Raw genomic sequence first — 17,240 nt, forward strand, 5'->3', positions numbered from 1 at the left:
GCAGCGGGCAGCCCACGTCCACCCGCCACACGGAGCGGAGCGCGAACGCGACCCAGAGCGACGCTCCGCAAGCGGTTGGTGTCCGCTTCACGGAGCCGGCGACGGAGCGGAACCACCGGCGGAGTCCCCGGCCACCTGGAGGGAGCCCCGGGGCCGGCGTGACCGGGAAGGGGGAAAAACTATTTCAAAGTGACGGGACAGTCTCAGGAGACAGCGAGTGGAGTTGGGGGGGGACCGTGGGCTGACGTCGGCGAAGAGGGATTATATGGACGTAAACATGTAAAAGAAGATGGGAAGTCGTGCGCGGAGCCTGGAAATGAGTCCCAGCTGGTGAAGCCGCGGAGCGGGCAGCGATGGCTTGATTTCCCCCCCGGTGGGAGAGTACCGTCACGCGGACCCACGTTCCCGGGGAAGAAAGTTTGAATTGGAGATATCGGTGCTTTGCTTTTACTGGCTCTCTGTGAGTCCACCTGCTAGGTGTTTTCGGGGATACCGCCCCCACCCCCCACCCATCATGTCCAAGCCGGTCCAGAAGAAGAGCCACTGGAGCTCCAGGGTGAGCGAGTCCACGGTGGGCAGGGACGCCGGCGGGGAGTTCAACTTGCCGCTTTTCGGCGGAGCGGAGCACGGCGAGTTCGCCTACGTCGGACGAGTTAGCGAGGCGCTCGGCGGCGTGATTTACAAAACGGGGAAACTAAGCGAGGGGGAGCTGCTGCTGGAGGTGGAGAACCTCTCCGTGTCCGGGCTGCCGCTGTACGACGTCCGGACCGTGATGAAGAACTGCAGAGGCCCCGTCAGGTTGAAAACTGTGCGACAAGGTGAGGAGGGGGAGGACGATCCAAACCATCACAACACACCTGGTTTCATTCATTCCACATTAAAGTGGTAATCCGTGAGGTTTTTTGACGTTAGAAAATACAATATTCGATACTTTATTTAGCGCTATATATATATAAAAAACAACAATCATTCAATACATTTGCATTACACGCGTGCTCGTCTAAGTGCTGTTTACATTGTTGACTGTTACATTGCCTTTCACGCCGGTCGTGGTCAGCAAACTGTCAATGTGGATGAACATCCACAGAAAAGAAACTATCCCAACCACCGCAGGTGAAAAGCAAACAAACAAATCAGTCAGTTGTACTTTTGAGAAAGTACATTTAAAGTTTTAAAGTGCAGACGAGGGAAAACCTGGATGTTGGGGGGGGGCAACAACTTAAAACCACATCACAGTTGGTCAACGGAGTTCGGGAAGTTGTGGTGCGCTCCGTTGGTGATCGTCTCTTTGGGGAATTGTACAAGTGGAGTTTCTGAGACTCTGTAAAATGTGAGGGACTTAACTTCTCTCATAGGACACACGATAATTCAATCTGCCCGGCGCCGTGTTTACTTGTTGTTGAGGCCCTTTTACCTTCCGGTGGGGAAGGGTTGATGGTGAGTAGGATCTGGACTTGGCTGAGGTCTTTAGTGCCGCGTCATTGTTAGGGATGCACCAAAGGACTTTAATCAAACAGACGTCACACGTTTGAACACTTTTTATGCCCGTCGCAGTGGTGCACACACCATAGGATTTAGCAAGGACAAGCTCTCACATTATAGGAGCCCAGACTTGAGATCCCATCAAACCAGCCGAACCGGGCCCCTGAAAGAGGTTCCTTTCGAAGGCCATAACAGAAGCAAGAACATCAGGCCGTTCTCGCCAGCTCTTGGTCAGCTTGACTCAGCACGGTCATGCAGTTTGACGCTGAGCCTCTGTGACAGGCACCCAGCTTGGCCAAGCAGGCTGCTGGGGATGCTGGGAGCCAGCCCGGCCGCGGCCACTACAGTATCTACAGCGGCAGACAAAAAAGCAACAACTTTTGAAGCACATTTTCAAAGATGTATAACCTTGTGAACACTAGCAGCAGTGTGAGTCCACGTAGATATGATGCCAGGGCTGGGCACATTATTTACACTTCTTTGCATTGACTAAATAGGGTGGAGCGGAGTAGTGTTTCAAAAGTGGACTGATCTTTGGGTTGTTGAACTTACTAATTACTAACTTGCCATTGTGGTAAAAGGGCGTTGGGCTTGGTATCCAAATTACACTTTATTTATACCCATTCTTTTCATTTATTTTTTTATATTTATATCGGAAATGCCATTAAAGGCCAAATAACGCTCTAAAATAAAAATGGCTCTGTCAGGCTTTCAAATAAATCCCCTTTGAACACAAATAAAATGTCATGAATCATTTACCCTTATTGTACAACCCTTTGGTTTTTGTTTTCAGCTTACTGACAAAAGAGATAAACTTTGTTTCAAATGGCAAACTCAATAGTATGAGTGCAGTTTGGGGCAATGCCATAAAGTTATTGAATAGGTCCAGAAATAACAGTCCTTTTCGCTCTTGTTTCTGTTGTGTTGTTTCATCCTTTAGTGCCCCCTTCTCTCCTGCTCTACTGCTTTAGTAATAACTCCAGACAATATAAGGAAACTGTGTTTCATCTCTCTGAGCCTGTCATTTGTTTGGGGGGCCCTGGTGCGCCTCTCCAGGTCTTGCCTCAGGACAGTCGATGACTCCATGATGCAGGCATCACATGATGAGATTTCAATTCCTTGTGAGAGAGTCTACTTTGGATGCTAGCTGCTGAGAGCACAGCTCCATTCATCAGATGAAAGCTTTAGCCTCTTCTGATATACTTCGGTCATACTCCCTTTGGTGAAACCACCACTGCTCACCTGCATTTCAGCCTGGCTGATTCCATTGCCGTTAAAAGCCAGTTTCAGTTTTTAAGCTTCTTAATGATTTGTTTTGTTTCTCCCTTCTGTGATACATTGATTCCAAAGCCGCTGCCATACATTTTTGACCAATAACTTTCTGCCCCTTTGTACCTGAACAACTAAAGCCCAACAGCAAGTCTGCTGAGCACGTCTATGTTGTTACACTCCGTTATTGACATTAGCTGGCCGCCTAATCTTAGTTGGAATCTGTTTCATATATCCCTGGTTGCCATAGTGTTGCTAATACCAGACATTCAACCCCTTGGTTTTTCAGTTTGGAGAAACAGAGACAGCAGGAAGTGATTTGGTTGGAAGTAGCCTTTAACGATCTGGCCTGGTCCTCAATAAACCGTTTTCATTGTTGTGAAGTCTTGTCATCCTCTGAGATCACGCTCCTTTGATAAGCTTAGCGCAGGATAACCGGTGCAGCTGAAGGGTGTCAATCAAATTGGGACAAGCTCTGATGGGATTTCCCCCATTCTTAACTGTGAAAGTAGCTTTTAATCCCTTCCCTGCAAAACCACTGTGTCTTTTAATAATTGACACTGTCTGGGAATCCCCGCCTTCCCTCCCTTCTACCAATCAGCCCTGGTTGGAAAATTACGCTTTGCAACTGGGGCCATCTGTAGAATCAAAGTGGCCTAATTTTACTCAGGGCCTTTATCATTTCCACGGCCCTAATGAAGCCGCTTAGAAGGAAAGGTATTGGCACAGTGTATTGGCGCTCTGATCTTCCCATTGGTGGCCAACAAAACAGCCAGCAAAGGGTTCAACACTCTTCTTTTCACTTTACGTCTCTTCCCTTTTTTCCCCTCTTCCTTTATTGTTCTTATTCCTCTCTCCCGTCTCCCAGAGGCATTCGTGCTCCCGAGCAGATAAGAGCCACTAACCAATACTCTGGCGGCGATAGTAGTGTTTGCTTAGGGTTCCTTTGGGATCCGTGTTGCAATAATGGAAAATAAAGACAAACACACAAACCGCAAGTCGGTCACTCCCTCACCGTCGCCACCGGCGGACTGTGCTGCTGCACGGCCACAAGCTGTGGGGAAAACATTGATGGCATTATGTAATTTAAGGCCTTTTACGCATACACACATTCGCTTTTCTTCCGCAACAATAGGTACCGTACACAGAGAATCGCACAAGACTTTTTCGATGTGCGCACGCGAAACAGTTTGGATCAAAATTGAACATGAAATCGTCTGAACTAGTGTGTGCCAGGTGGTGTGCTTGGCATTTGTGAAAGATATTTGCAAAGCAGTCTTGCTCATGTTTTGGTAAAATGTTCTATAATGGCGTAACCCTCTGAACCTGCCCCTGGATGATGTTCATTAGAAGATGACCTACTGCTCTACATATGCTGGTTAACACACACACACACACACACACACACAATCTCCAAGGTTTAACTATGAGAGAAAATTAGTGTAAGTGCTTGTGTTCCATTACATTGGAAAAATAAAATAAATTTGTGACTGTGGAGCTTTCTCTCTCTCTATATATATACTGTGTGTGTGTGTGTTACATTATGTGTATTGCGTTCCCCCAGATACACACCTCAGATTTTAAATTATCGTCAACCTTTTACCCGGTTGACTGTCTACTAGAGATAGGTCTGAACCAGCCTTGCTCATTTGCAACGCCACGATGTTTTTACTTAATTTCTTATTGCACGTTGCTGCCGCCGTGATGAACGACGCCTTGTCAGAGGACTCTGGACTCTGCTGTAAATATCCGGAAGCAGGATATGTTCTAATTTTCATATGGCCGTCCACGCTCCCTGCTTACCAGGCGTCTGCATTTCAAATTTACAGCGCTGTGTAGCTGGATTGACTGGAGGTTGTGTGTGTGTGTGTGTGTGTGTGTGTGTGTGTGTGTGTGTGTGTGTGTGTGTGTGTGTGTGTGTGTGTGTGTGTGTGTGTGTGTGTGTGTGTGTGTGTGTGTGTGTGTGTGTGTGTGTGTGTGTGTGTGTTGCGGTTAGCAGTGCATGAGGACGTGTTTATAGCCTTCCCTCCCGGCATGAAGTCGGACGAGCCTCCTCACCTCGCCTTTTTTTTTTGTTTTTTTCCCTTTCCCACCGTTTTTTAAAATTCTCTGACGGTGGTGCAACGGCTCCACTTTCCCTCCTCTCCTTAAGCTCTTTGGTTACAGTTTGGGAGGGAGGACAAAGTGTGTGTGTGTGTGTGTGTGTGTGTGTGTGTGTGTGTGTGTGTGTGTGTGTGTGTGTGTGTGTGTGTGTGTGTGTGTGTGTGTGTGTGTGTGTGTGTGTGTGTGTGTGTGTGTGTGTGTGTGTGTGTGGCCAGCGGCTGGGTATGATGGTTTTTGTTGTAAAGTGTTAGTGTGTGTAAGTTCACAGCCTAAGGACTATACACTGGGTGTGAGGGGGACATTTACCAACTACATAAACCATGGCATGAAATGAAATATTGCCACCCCACTAATATGGTGCTCTATTTGTAATCTCACTGGAAAATTTCCATATACACACCCATTCCGACCCATTTCAAGGTTGTATTTCTCTTCCTTATTATCCCTGGACGTAGGGCATTGTATGGAGTGTGAATGGGAATCGGTTACACATGGCACTTGCAGTTACACACTCTGTCAGAGGTAGAGAAAGGCCAAGTAATTTACTTTTACTTTACTTTAGACAGTGGAGGGGGTGAGGGAGGGTGGGCTGTCACATCCTTGCTCAATAAAAATAGTGCTCTGGTCCCTTCTACATGGGGGACATTTCTCAAAACCGATGGCAAAAAGGTTGCGATTCGATTTTTTTGGCGTGGTTGCATGGATGCTGATAACGGTGTCCGTGCCTCCGCTCTCGAAAAAGCATCCAGATACGCAAACCTGATGACAACTCAATGCAATCCAGTCGCATTTGTTTCTCTTCCATGTTTTATTTTTGGAGCATTTGGTCAGTTGTATGCTATACCCACAGTATATAACACAATGTGGTGAATAAATCCTGTTCCTGCCAATAAGAAACACCTAAGGTCTTCAAAATCGGTCGTCTCAAACTGATATCAGGGCATTCCCAGCAGGTCTTAACAGTCACTGGGATGCTCATTACTAGAGTTGAGGAGATACAATCACCCTTTTCCGCAGATCTCAGAGCAGCACCCTCTCGGTTGAATTGTTAAAAGGCACAAAATACAACAAACCAGTTTATGGTTTATATCCGCAAATAAAGCTTTTATGTGTGTTCCTGTGGCAGTTTATTTTAGTAGCCTGGGAAAGATGCTACAGAAGAAGTGGTTGAACAGGTTCATAGCGTGGGGCGGTCTTCATTCGAGACTACCGTAGTAGACTCCATTAAAATCTCATTGTGGCCCTGAGTACCACTCAAGAGTCTCTTTCAGTCTAATTCCGGACCAACGGCAAGAACATCTGTCAACAATTTGTTGCCGCTATGCTCGAGGATACAACCGCTAGGTCATGTTTGTTTATATGTTAGGTTTTTTTGCCTCTTGCCTTTGCATCTTTTATGCTATCGGACAGTTAGGCCTCATCCACAGGTATATGGGTATTTTTAAAAACGTAGTATTTTCTGCGTTTTGGCCTCCCCTCCACACTAAAATGGCATTTCAGGTCACTGAAAAGGAAGCCTTCAAAACTCATATTCGTGTGGACCGGTGAACGGAAGTTTCGCCAGACGATGACGTCATGACCTTGATTTACACATGGCAATTGTTGTTACACACATTGAGCATGCACCGGAAACCTACAAACAATGGCGCACTACCGGTGTGTTTACGTGTGGCTAGTACTGTTAGGGTTAATGTAGGGTATTTTCCTGTAAATATCCCATCTTTTTAACATTTCTAATAATTAAAAAATGGTTGGCGGCGCCGAGAAGCGCCATGTTTCTCTAAATAAAACCAATAATAATAGTGTGTTTTTCTTTTTTATACTTGTATTCAGATGTATTTATTGTAATTGAATGAAACAAAAACAAACCGCTCTTAATGGGACAATGTCGGTCAAACCGGGAGGTCTGACCACCGTAGTTTAATTACATGTTTATAAGTCAACCGGACGTTACTTCATCTTTACAACGTTGTGTATAAATACACTGCACACTAGTTCTCAATCCACCGCTCCGTCTGCGGTTCAAAGTACGCAGTGCTGTGTTGTTGTTGTATTTGCCGCTCAAGAAGAAGCCCATTAATGCTCATGCTGTGTGATGCGCTGTGGTGTTTGACATAAAGTTTGATCGCCCCACCCTGGCCTGGCATGCATATGTGAGTGTTTTCAATTGTTTTTGCGTTCTCTTATGGACCTGGATATAAAATAAAAAAAACCCATGAAAAATATGTTTAAAAAAAATACCCATATAGGTGTGGATGAGCCCTTGAAACCTTTTGAGTGTCGTCACGTAGTGAAAGAATTATTCCTGGGTTTTTAATCTAGCCACATGCCGTCGATCCTCAGAGTATCCGTTCACTCACTCTAGACTATGATGACTTGACAAATCTACTCATGAGGCCCCCACTTATTCCCACCATGTCAGCCCGGCTGTCTCCTTAACATAATCCTTCTAGCTGGGAGGTAGTTTGCACTCCCTGCTAATGTCACTCGCTTGCAGTTAAATCAAAGGTGTTTTTTTTGTTTTTTTTTATTATGTAGGGTTAAGATACCGGAAAAAGATGAGCACATTCTTCCAGTTATTTGCTTTTTTTTTTTTTTTTTTTTTTTAACCAGTTCCAGTTGCCATTCAACCAAGAAAAGGCGACAGCAACTTATTCATAGAGCTAGGAGCTAGGTCAATGGAGAAGTAACGGGAGTCCTACAGGGAGGTAATTTTCCACTTGAATTAAATACCACCATAGTCACGTGAATTTATTCTGCGGAGCATTTTTGTTATGCACATCAGAAGGCATGCTGAAAAGTTGTATAAAATGTCAATATATGGATATAGAATGGTATCGTGAGCTGTCTCATCGATATCTGATGGAGTCGTTACTGGATCGACTCGTGAGCCGTGAGATTTAGAACTTGTGAATGTGCGGAGAATGTTCGACATTTTGCGTAACCTGTTTCATAAGAACCACTGATCAGGGACGGTCGTGTTTGTGGACTTTCCAGTTGTGCAGCGGCGGCTCCGTTCTTTTGTCCCGTGTAAACTCAGGCACAGGATCATATGCATGCCTGAAGATGAGCCGTGTGTCTGTGTCTGTGTGTGTGTGTGTGTGTGTGTGTGTGTGTGTGTGTGTGTCTGTGTGTGTGTGTGTGTGTCTGACGTGGCCAAGTCCTCTTGTCAGCTCTGCTGCTGTTAAACTGGAATGAAACAGGGCTTGTGCCTCCAGCAGGCGCACGGCAACCCGGAAGTAGGGAGATGGGAGTGTGAGAGGCTTCTTGAAAATGACTGATTTGAGCACTCTGAAAATTCACTGCAGTGTGGAGATGCAGCTTAGCGCCTGCATAGTCTTAATGTGTGGTTAATTTGTTGTCATTAAAGATAATTGGGGGGCCTTCCACTTGCTGTTCCTTGCAGAGAATGTGTATTTTAGCATCTAGGCCCCTGGAGATACAACTGTTCAGTCTTTAATTTTTTTTTTTTTTTCGTCTTTCATACCTTTTTTAATCATGGTCTGGCCGGAGCCCAGGGGTCTGATTACACAAATCCCATTAAAGCAAAGTTCATCGGAAGCTTAAACACACACACACACACACACACACACACAGTTTCTGCTTTAAAAATGCTGACACACACACACACACACACACACACACACACACACACACACACACACACACACACACACACACACACACACACACACAGAAAGAGGGGGTATGTTTGGGTTTTGAGGATAGTCTAGTCCTGATTAAGAGGATTTAGAAATGAGTCTGTTGTCCACTGCAGCGAGCACACACACACACACACACACACACACACACACACACACACACACACACACACACACACACACACACACACACACACACACACACACAACCGACTTTGGGGGTCTCCGCCTATGGCCATTATGTGGCACGAAACAATGCACCAGCGAGCTACACTGGCCCATTCCTTTCTCCTCGTCCATCTTGTTGGTTCTCTTCCACTCCCACATTATTTCTCCATCTATTCACTTTTTTTTTGTTTTTAAACAGCACCGTCACGCCCGTCGCTGGGAAGAATCCTCCGGACCCTCTCTCCCCTGTCTTTTGTTCATGCTCTCTGATGCAAGAAGCCATCGGGCAGGCCACTTCAAAGTGTCACAATTAGGGATGTGGCCCGAGATCAACCGTGGGAACTTTTTGGATGTCAGTCTGTGGACAAAGGATCCGATGAAGACAGATATCCAGTTTGCAAGACATACCAACTCTAGGTGTTTTTCAAATGGTCTAACATGCTCCAGTGTCTTTGAGATGACCATCCATCCCTGAGCGCCCAAACACAACAAACTCACCAACGTTAGCAAGTTCAGGGCTGTCCCAAAACTGTTATTGGTCACCCTGGAAGGGTTCCCAGCAGAGAAATGTCTTGTGAGTTTACTCTTTTGTTTTCATTCAGTGATGAAGGTTTTCTTCCGTTATAATTGGTGCTCGCCACTCCTTCAGCTGGCTTACTGCCGATGGTTTCAAGTTGGTTTATTATTATTATTATTATTATTATTATTTTTATTATTTTGGTTTCAGTAGCTGCAGTGTATTCTAAAATGCATGTATGTTCTCCGCCACCCCAGCTTATATTTTCAATAACAATTACTTTGAAATGCTTAAAAACTAAACTAGTTTCTCCTCCATAGAGTTAACTTTATACCGTGGTATTTCCTCAGACTGTTATCATACCATCATGATCTCATTTTGTGACATCCCTATTGACAAAGAGTCAAAGACATGTTTGTTTGGGTGGCGGTTTTCACGCTGGGTGCCGGTGTAGTGCCCTGGGGGTCGGAGCGAAGAAGGCTGTGGTGAGCGAAGACAGATTGGACGCTAACATGTGTTTGTGTTTATCTGCAGGAAATGAGCTTCCCTTTGTCAAATCTGCTGTCAGTGGTACCTTTTCCAGGAATTGTTACATTGTTTACAGGCAATCAGGGAATTAGCAAACTCTTGCCGAGTCCCTAAGCACATAAGTCAGCAATTCATCTGTATTTTGTTCACAGTTTACCAGGCCTCTGCCACTTCCAATTTCCTAAATGTAAATGGTGTTTTTTTTCTCTCTCCAAATGCGCACTGTGTTTTATTGCTAATGTCTTTGTGTTTCTCTATATCTTTCTGTATCTGAACTTTATGTGGCAACTGCACCCTTCAGGCCTCCTAATCATCCATCTGGTAATAGTGGGTGGTGTGATGTGATTGAGATCGGCTCTGATTGGGAAAGCATGTGGGTGTCCTGCGGTAAAGCTGGAAATCGTTGACACACCCAATGGCTTCGGTAATCACTTGTGATAGCGTGGTCTCTACGGTTGTGTCATCAGCTTCGCAGGTGGCCTCCGCAGCTAGTGATGGATGCTCAGTTGTAACTAGCTAGCCACTGAAGGCCATGTGGCATGGTGTGCGTCAGGTTCTAAAAGCTAACCTACGCTCTACATTGCCCCTGTTTGACCACAAGGGCTGGGTATTGGTACGCAATACCTTGCAGGTCTCGATTGAAATAACCCAATACCAAGTAGTATCGAAACTTCTCCAGTCAAATAATACCTGCATTCAATCCTTTTTGTACCCAGATCTAGAAAAATAAAATCCCTATTTGTATGGTTTTGCTTGCAGCCAATCACCGCAAGCAGCTGAATGCAACGTGTGACTGGCTCAGTACCGCAGCAGCAGCTCCAACAATGGGGAGGAGCTGGGCATTTAACGAAACTGAATGCTTCCATTCACATGATGGGTACAGTAGAAAAAAAAACGGTATGGAATAAAGTACTCTATTGGTATCGGTATCACTTTAAGGGTACTTGTATTGTAATTTTTTAACCAATACTTAGCCCTTATGACCACTCCACGTTCAGTGTATGTGCTTAGTCCTGTCCCAAATGCTAGCTTGTTCTCTTTCAAGGCAAAAAGCAAGCTAAAACTGAAGCAAGCCGGCATTAAAAAAGGTTTTGTCCATCTCTGGTGGTATTATTTCACTATTTTGTTCTTGTCGCCGTTAAAACAAGTGTACATGTCTAGACTTGATTTTGTTTTGTCTCTCTGCTCTTGGAGGCAGAATTTGGGACAGAAATCATGGCTTGGTGCATCATCAACACCTTCTTAATGACTGAGACTTACTTGAGTCCTACAGTTGATTTAATCGCACAGGGAGTAGGAATCGAGTGGAAACACGGGCGGGGCGATCGGTGCGGGAAGTATTCTCCTCCGTGTTTTTTATTTTAATTTTAACGATAACTTCCAAATGACACAATGCAGAATTCTGGCAGTCTCCTGTATGTTGAAACTTTACTAAAGGATGATCTAAAGGCCCTCGGTTAGCAGTGTTGCAACCTTGCTTCTGAGAAACCATATTCTTTCTGTCATTTCAGTGTCTGAAAGTCGACTCAAATACCACAGTTCTCATGAGCCTCATTGGCCGTTGCCGTAGCTACTCAGCCAGAACCGTATGATCGAAGAATTCTTTCCTGTACCGAGTCGCTTGGTCCGACCCGTCTTACTAGTAGAACAGCTATGGCAGCTTGTTGGGGAAACCTTTGTCCTATTTCACCCAAACCGTCGGGCAAATTCTGTTTCTGCTACATTTTAATTCGGACACAGACGGCATTCTTACAATTAATTTAGTTTTCTCACGCCGTGCGTTAGTTTGTCCTAGCCTCTACTGGCGTGGACAAAGAAGATCAATGATTTGATGATTTTTGAATCAATGCACTTTGGGGGTCATAGTTGACTTGCCTCCTAAAACTGGTACGTGTAGACTTGTACTTGAACATCCAAAAAAGCACGGTAATTGTTTGCGGCAATACCCAAACGGCTATTGACCCGATCCAAATTTCCTTGAAGCAATTGCCCTAACTTAATGGCTTACTGTGAGTGGATTGAAAGAAACAAATTATGTATCGGAGATACTAATTATTTGAACTATCTGGCTGAGTTCTCATTACAGTACCACAGTAGCTCCAAGCTTCTCTTACTTGAATGAGCAGATGAAAGCCGTGCAGTGGAACAGCTGAGCACACACAGGAAGACACACACTGCAAGAGCCACAGAAGACAGACTTGAACCCTTCTCCCTCCTTAACCCAAAGTCATAATCCTTCGTCTTGCGGGCCTTCGCTCACTGATGCCGTGGCTAAAAGGAAGAGTCAGCTGACGGATCTTAATTGGATAAGTGGTGATTTAATAGCCATGGCAGAAAAAACCCCCAATATGCGCTATACAGTTCCCTTCGTCTTTCTCTGCGATTACACGGGGGGACGTCAGCGACTGGCCTTCTGCTGCGTCTCCTTCACGTTTATCTCCATGGCTTGGGCACGGACCACGGGTCAGCGCCTAGACCGGACACAAATAGTGATGTAAAAAAGGCGATATTAATAATTGAACTCGACACCCCTGTCCTCCTCCTGTGCTAGAAATCAATACTTATCCCTACAAAAGTATTGCTGCTGTCTTTGGTTGATAGATGAAGCACACACTAAGTTGTGCTGTTTGTCATATTAAATCTCTCGTACAATACCCTATTTTTTGTAATATTTTTCACTCTGTTTACTTGGTGCCCACTCCTAGAAGAGTGTAATGAAGTATTCTCAATGCTCTTGTCTGCTTGTGCTCTATATCTTTGTCTATTTTTGCGCCATGCACCGTTCCTAACTGAATTTGACATTTAGTCAAACCCACTTAAAGTCCTCCGCCTGCTCCTAAAGAAATTGATGTAAATTAGCCTCTTTTTGTGTGTTTCTGATTTGTATCAAACAAACGAGATGAAGCATCATTTGAGTGGGAATGCATTTGCTTTTATAATTCACAACCCCCCATTATGTACCAAACAAGCAATGAAACAATGAAAGGCGTCAAAGATTGAAACACCACATCCAGACAAGATGCAGGCCAAGCGATGAATTTGATCTTTAAATTCAGATGGTTCTACCCGACTGACAGTATTAGAATCTACAATACGCAGGGCGGAGTCAGCCTCGGTGTGTTTGTCTCCCTCTCATCTCATGGCGTCCGTGCCCGTATGGAAGCCGCAACGTAGGGTCGTGGCACGGGCTGGTGCTAGACCTTCCGTCCCTCAGTGCCCCTGTTTGCAGTGCACCTCCAGACTGGCAGAGGCAGTGTGAGGGCAGCTTGAGCCGTCCATGCTAATTCCAACGCCTTTCATGTGGCCATGTGTTTTCAGTGGTGCACCGGGTCAAAAGATCATGGGATCGTGTGTGCCGAGGCTGTTATTCCATTTGTCACTTGTAAATGCACCACTCTTATCGCAGGAGCTTACCATGAAAAACGTACACTACTAACCCACATACACTACTTACACACACACACACACACACACACACAGGGTTAAATGTTCATGGCCCAAGGATAAATACATAGGCTTAATGCACACAGAGCTACTCATAAGCTACCATTAATCGCTCTCTTTATACACACTACACAGTTAGTCACATACTTAAGGAGAGACACACACACACACACACACACACACACACACACACACACACACACACACACACACACACTTACTTCCAATGTGCACTGTTGCTCAGCTCTTGTGCTCTTCTGGAATGTTCTGTTTACATAAACTGTGATTTAGAGTGGGTCGGTCCACATCTGTGTGTTTGTCTCTCTCAGGTGTCTGCACTATGTCACTGGCAGGTTTTCATTACAGGTTTCTCTCTCACTCTAGCTCTGGTTTAGATCAGAATAAGGTTAGGCCATGAGGCTGCAGGAGTATGTAAAGGGATCATTGAAATGCACTTTTGAATACGGTCGTTGTTTTTTTTTTTTTTTTTTAATGCCGGAGAGCGCTCCGTTGATGAAGAGAGTTGGGATTGCTCCGTTGTGATGAATGCGCACTGGCATCATAAATATTCCCCACCCTTAGACTTTCCCACCTAACTTAATTTGTCAGTCTGCGGCGATAAAGTTTGGGGAGGGTTTGTGAAGAATGTGCTTTGTGTTGACGCAAATAGCCCATCAAATCAAGAGACCTTGTGCTAGGAGTGAGGGGATTGTCCTGCTGATTGTCCAACAGAAGTCATCTCTTCTTCCTCCTGCACCGGAATTGGATCTCCACTAGCTGAGCACATCAGTGTGAAAGCAATATGCAACATCAGCACACCTTCATTACACAGCCCTTTACTCCCAGGCTGTCTACACACACACACACACACACACCCCCCTTCCCTCACCGTGAAATGACGTGTTCTATACCACTGATGTATTATACAAATTGTTCGAACGCTTAGAAAGTCACCTATTTGCTCAAGTCTCAGGGAAAAGCCTGGGAACGCAGACATTCTTCCTTCAGGGCTTCAGAGCTCATAAATTAGACAGGGAATCAAATTTCCCTGTAGGGCTGTTAAGCTCCAATTGTGCACAGACATACTATCTATTATATATATATATATATGTATGTATGTGTGTGTATGTATGTATGTATGTATGTATGTATGTATGTATGTATGTATGTATGTATGTATGTGTGTGTGTGTGTGTGTGTATGTATGTATGTATGTATGTATGTATGTATGTATGTATGTATGTATGTATGTATGTATGTATGTATGTATGTATGTATGTATGTATGTATGTATGTATGTATGTATGTATGTATGTATGTATGTATGTATGTATGTATGTATGTATGTATGTATGTATGTATGTATGTGTGTGTGTGTGTGTGTGTGTGTGTGTGTGTGTGTATGTATGTATGTATGTATGTATGTATGTATGTATGTATGTATGTATGTATGTATGTATGTATGTATGTATGTATGTATGTATGTATGTATGTATGTATGTATGTATGTATGTATGTATGTATGTATGTATGTATGTATGTATGTATGTATGTATGTATGTATGTATGTATGTATGTATGTATGTATGTATGTATGTATGTATGTGTGTGTGTGTGTGTGTGTGTGTGTGTGTGTGTGTGTGTGTGTGTGTGTGTGTGTGTGTGTGTGTGTGTGTGTGTGTGTGTATATGCAAACCTCCTTTTGTCTGCGTGTTTTTGGGAGCACTTGATTCCTATACTTCTTGATATAAATTGGTTGAGAAGGGGGCAGTGTGAGCTGGGTTTTTGGCCTATTTGCATGCTGAGTCACAGTGGATAAACCGACTGTTTCTGCCTCCTTGACTGCAGACGAGGCAGTGCCGACAGGTCAGCCCTGCTGATTTGTTTCCCAACGTCTGGAGCCAGTATCACTGTGAGTTTTATGTACACAAGTGGTGATTTCAGGTCTATGCGGTCTTGAAAAGTACCATGGACCTTTTGCAAATTGACGATGAACAACTTTTTGTGTGCATTGGGGGTTTGACACACCACATACACACGGAGACCTAAAAAAACAAATGATATCACAGAAAAACAGCTAGGGAAGTGGAATGACCGCAATAAGTAATTTTCGCTCTTTTGCTTCTTGTCGACTCCGTTCTTTCTCCCTTTGTTGTTCCTGTCACTCCTTCATATTCTGTGTTTCTTCACGCCCTTTCACTGTGAGTCCCGTACACGTGTCACTTCCTTGAGCCGCCCCCCTCCAGTCTCTGTGTCCGCCGATCTCTATGTTCGGGTGGCATTTCCAAGAGATTCTGGCTTTTTCTTTTTTCTTTTTTTTTTATTTTCAGGATTTTTTTTTTTACCTTGTCTGTTCTGCCCTTGAATAGCAGGATTTGTCACACTATCAGAGATTAGAGCACAGGTGTGTTTTTTATTTGTTTTCCCCACCAGTGACCTCAGGGCCATACTGTAATGGTAGGGGCATGTGCCATCGGCAGTGTTTGAACACAAACAAGCCAATGACAGATGTACAGACTGGATGATGGACAGCCTGCATATGGTCTCACCTCACAACCTGACACCTGCTGGTCTCTGCTGGTAGATGCTGTTTATTCCCTTGTTTGCATTTTCCCAATGTTCGGTTAAATGGGCGTGCCTGGTTGGCCATTATTACACTATGTTGGAAGGCTGTAGACCAAGATGAATCCAACTTGGTCGTCAGGGTCTTTTCATCAGAATCTCAACAAAAAGCTTAAGAGACTCCGCCCGCAGTGCCATTGAGGGGTTTTTGTTTCTGCTTTGGCCGGTTTTATTGTCTTCCCCCTGCGGGAATGCTGGAATCCTACCAGGCCAGTTGGGGCTGTTTTCCGCAGTGTTCCAGACTTCATCTCCGTGGCTTGGCTTTTGGTGAAGCAGCTCAGGTATATGACACCCTCACACCCACTCTTTCGCCGCTGCATCAGGGAGTTAGCTGGAACGCCTCTGTCAAATACACGGCTGGTCTTCACAGCTTAGTTCTACTCAGAATGAGCTTTATTAACTTCTGAACAACACCGTAGCATGAGCCCTGCCCTGTGTGCTCTCAACCAACCTTGTGCGTCAGTCATTCCAGGGTCACACCGCTGGCGACAGGGCTGCGGCGTGAAGCCAAGCAGCGCTCACCTCGTCGCCGTACGGTCACACTGCCGGCCACGGGGCTTCTGTACCCCTGCCATTTGTGGGCATTGTCGGCTCAAAATCGACTGGCTGTTGTGGGCACAGCAACATTTCAAACCTCTCTCCCTTTCCATATTTAATAACATTATATAGATAGATAGTGCCATGTCTGCTTTTTCTTTTAAAATGGTGGAGCTGTTTACGTCACAAAATAAATTACCTCTCGAAAAAATTAGGTTGATAATGTTGCCATTCATCCTTATTAAAAAAAAAAATTCTCCTGGTTGGAGAAACATAAAATGATGTGTTCCTTATTTATCTATAGTTCAAGGGTTTTCATTAAGTTTCTCATTAAAAAATAAAAGGCCGGGTGTCCATTTTCCAAGGAACAGCGCCATTGAGAGCGTATCTTCCCTCCTATTGGCTATCGACCGGCGCTCTGCACTGGTCATTTGCATAAAATTGAAACCTGCTCAACTTTCCTTGTCGCTGTGAAGCTGTCAACTTGTCACCGCTCACCGCTCCGCCCCCTACAGCTGGATGTAGCCGAGCGGTGTTTAAAATGCATTGCAGCGATTGGTCTGATTGGTCACACAGCATATGTGTCCACTTGTGTTACCCAGGACCTTGACAGCCCCCATGTGAAAGAGAGACTCTGGCTTCAGTCTCTCAGTTTGCTTACAGCCAGCAACAGCTACAGACTTAATCACTCAGTAAGGCAACGCCGTTTCTTAATTTGTGAGCCGGGACCTATAATTACACCGGGGTTTACTTCTCAGCAGGGGTCCAAGCCTCGAAATCGGCCACAGGGTATCTTTATATTTTTGAATTGGAGCGCCCCTTGTGAACAGTAATGACACATTCTGGCGCCAGTGTGCGCTGTGGGAATACCTGAGATTGCAAACCTCCACCACCCTCCGCCTGTGTGT

The 17,240-nt window shown here is 44.9% G+C and overlaps 1 protein-coding gene across 1 annotated transcript in view; it reads left to right on the plus strand.

Annotated features, from left to right (window-relative positions):
* Window positions 1-395: 395 nt before the first annotated feature.
* Window positions 396-17,240, plus strand: part of magi1b (membrane associated guanylate kinase, WW and PDZ domain containing 1b) — a gene marked incomplete at its 3' end in the record, with an annotated part of 152,110 nt that continues 135,265 nt past the window's right edge. Inside the window, exon 1 of the mRNA XM_080001543.1 lies at window positions 396-818. Within this exon, the coding sequence (XP_079857669.1) occupies window positions 515-818 (304 nt within the window). The 5' untranslated portion in view covers window positions 396-514. The remainder of the gene's footprint in view (window positions 819-17,240) is intronic.

This window comes from Zeus faber, assembly GCF_960531495.2.
Source record: "Zeus faber genome assembly, chromosome: 5".
NCBI classification, from domain to species: domain Eukaryota; kingdom Metazoa; phylum Chordata; class Actinopteri; order Zeiformes; family Zeidae; genus Zeus; species Zeus faber.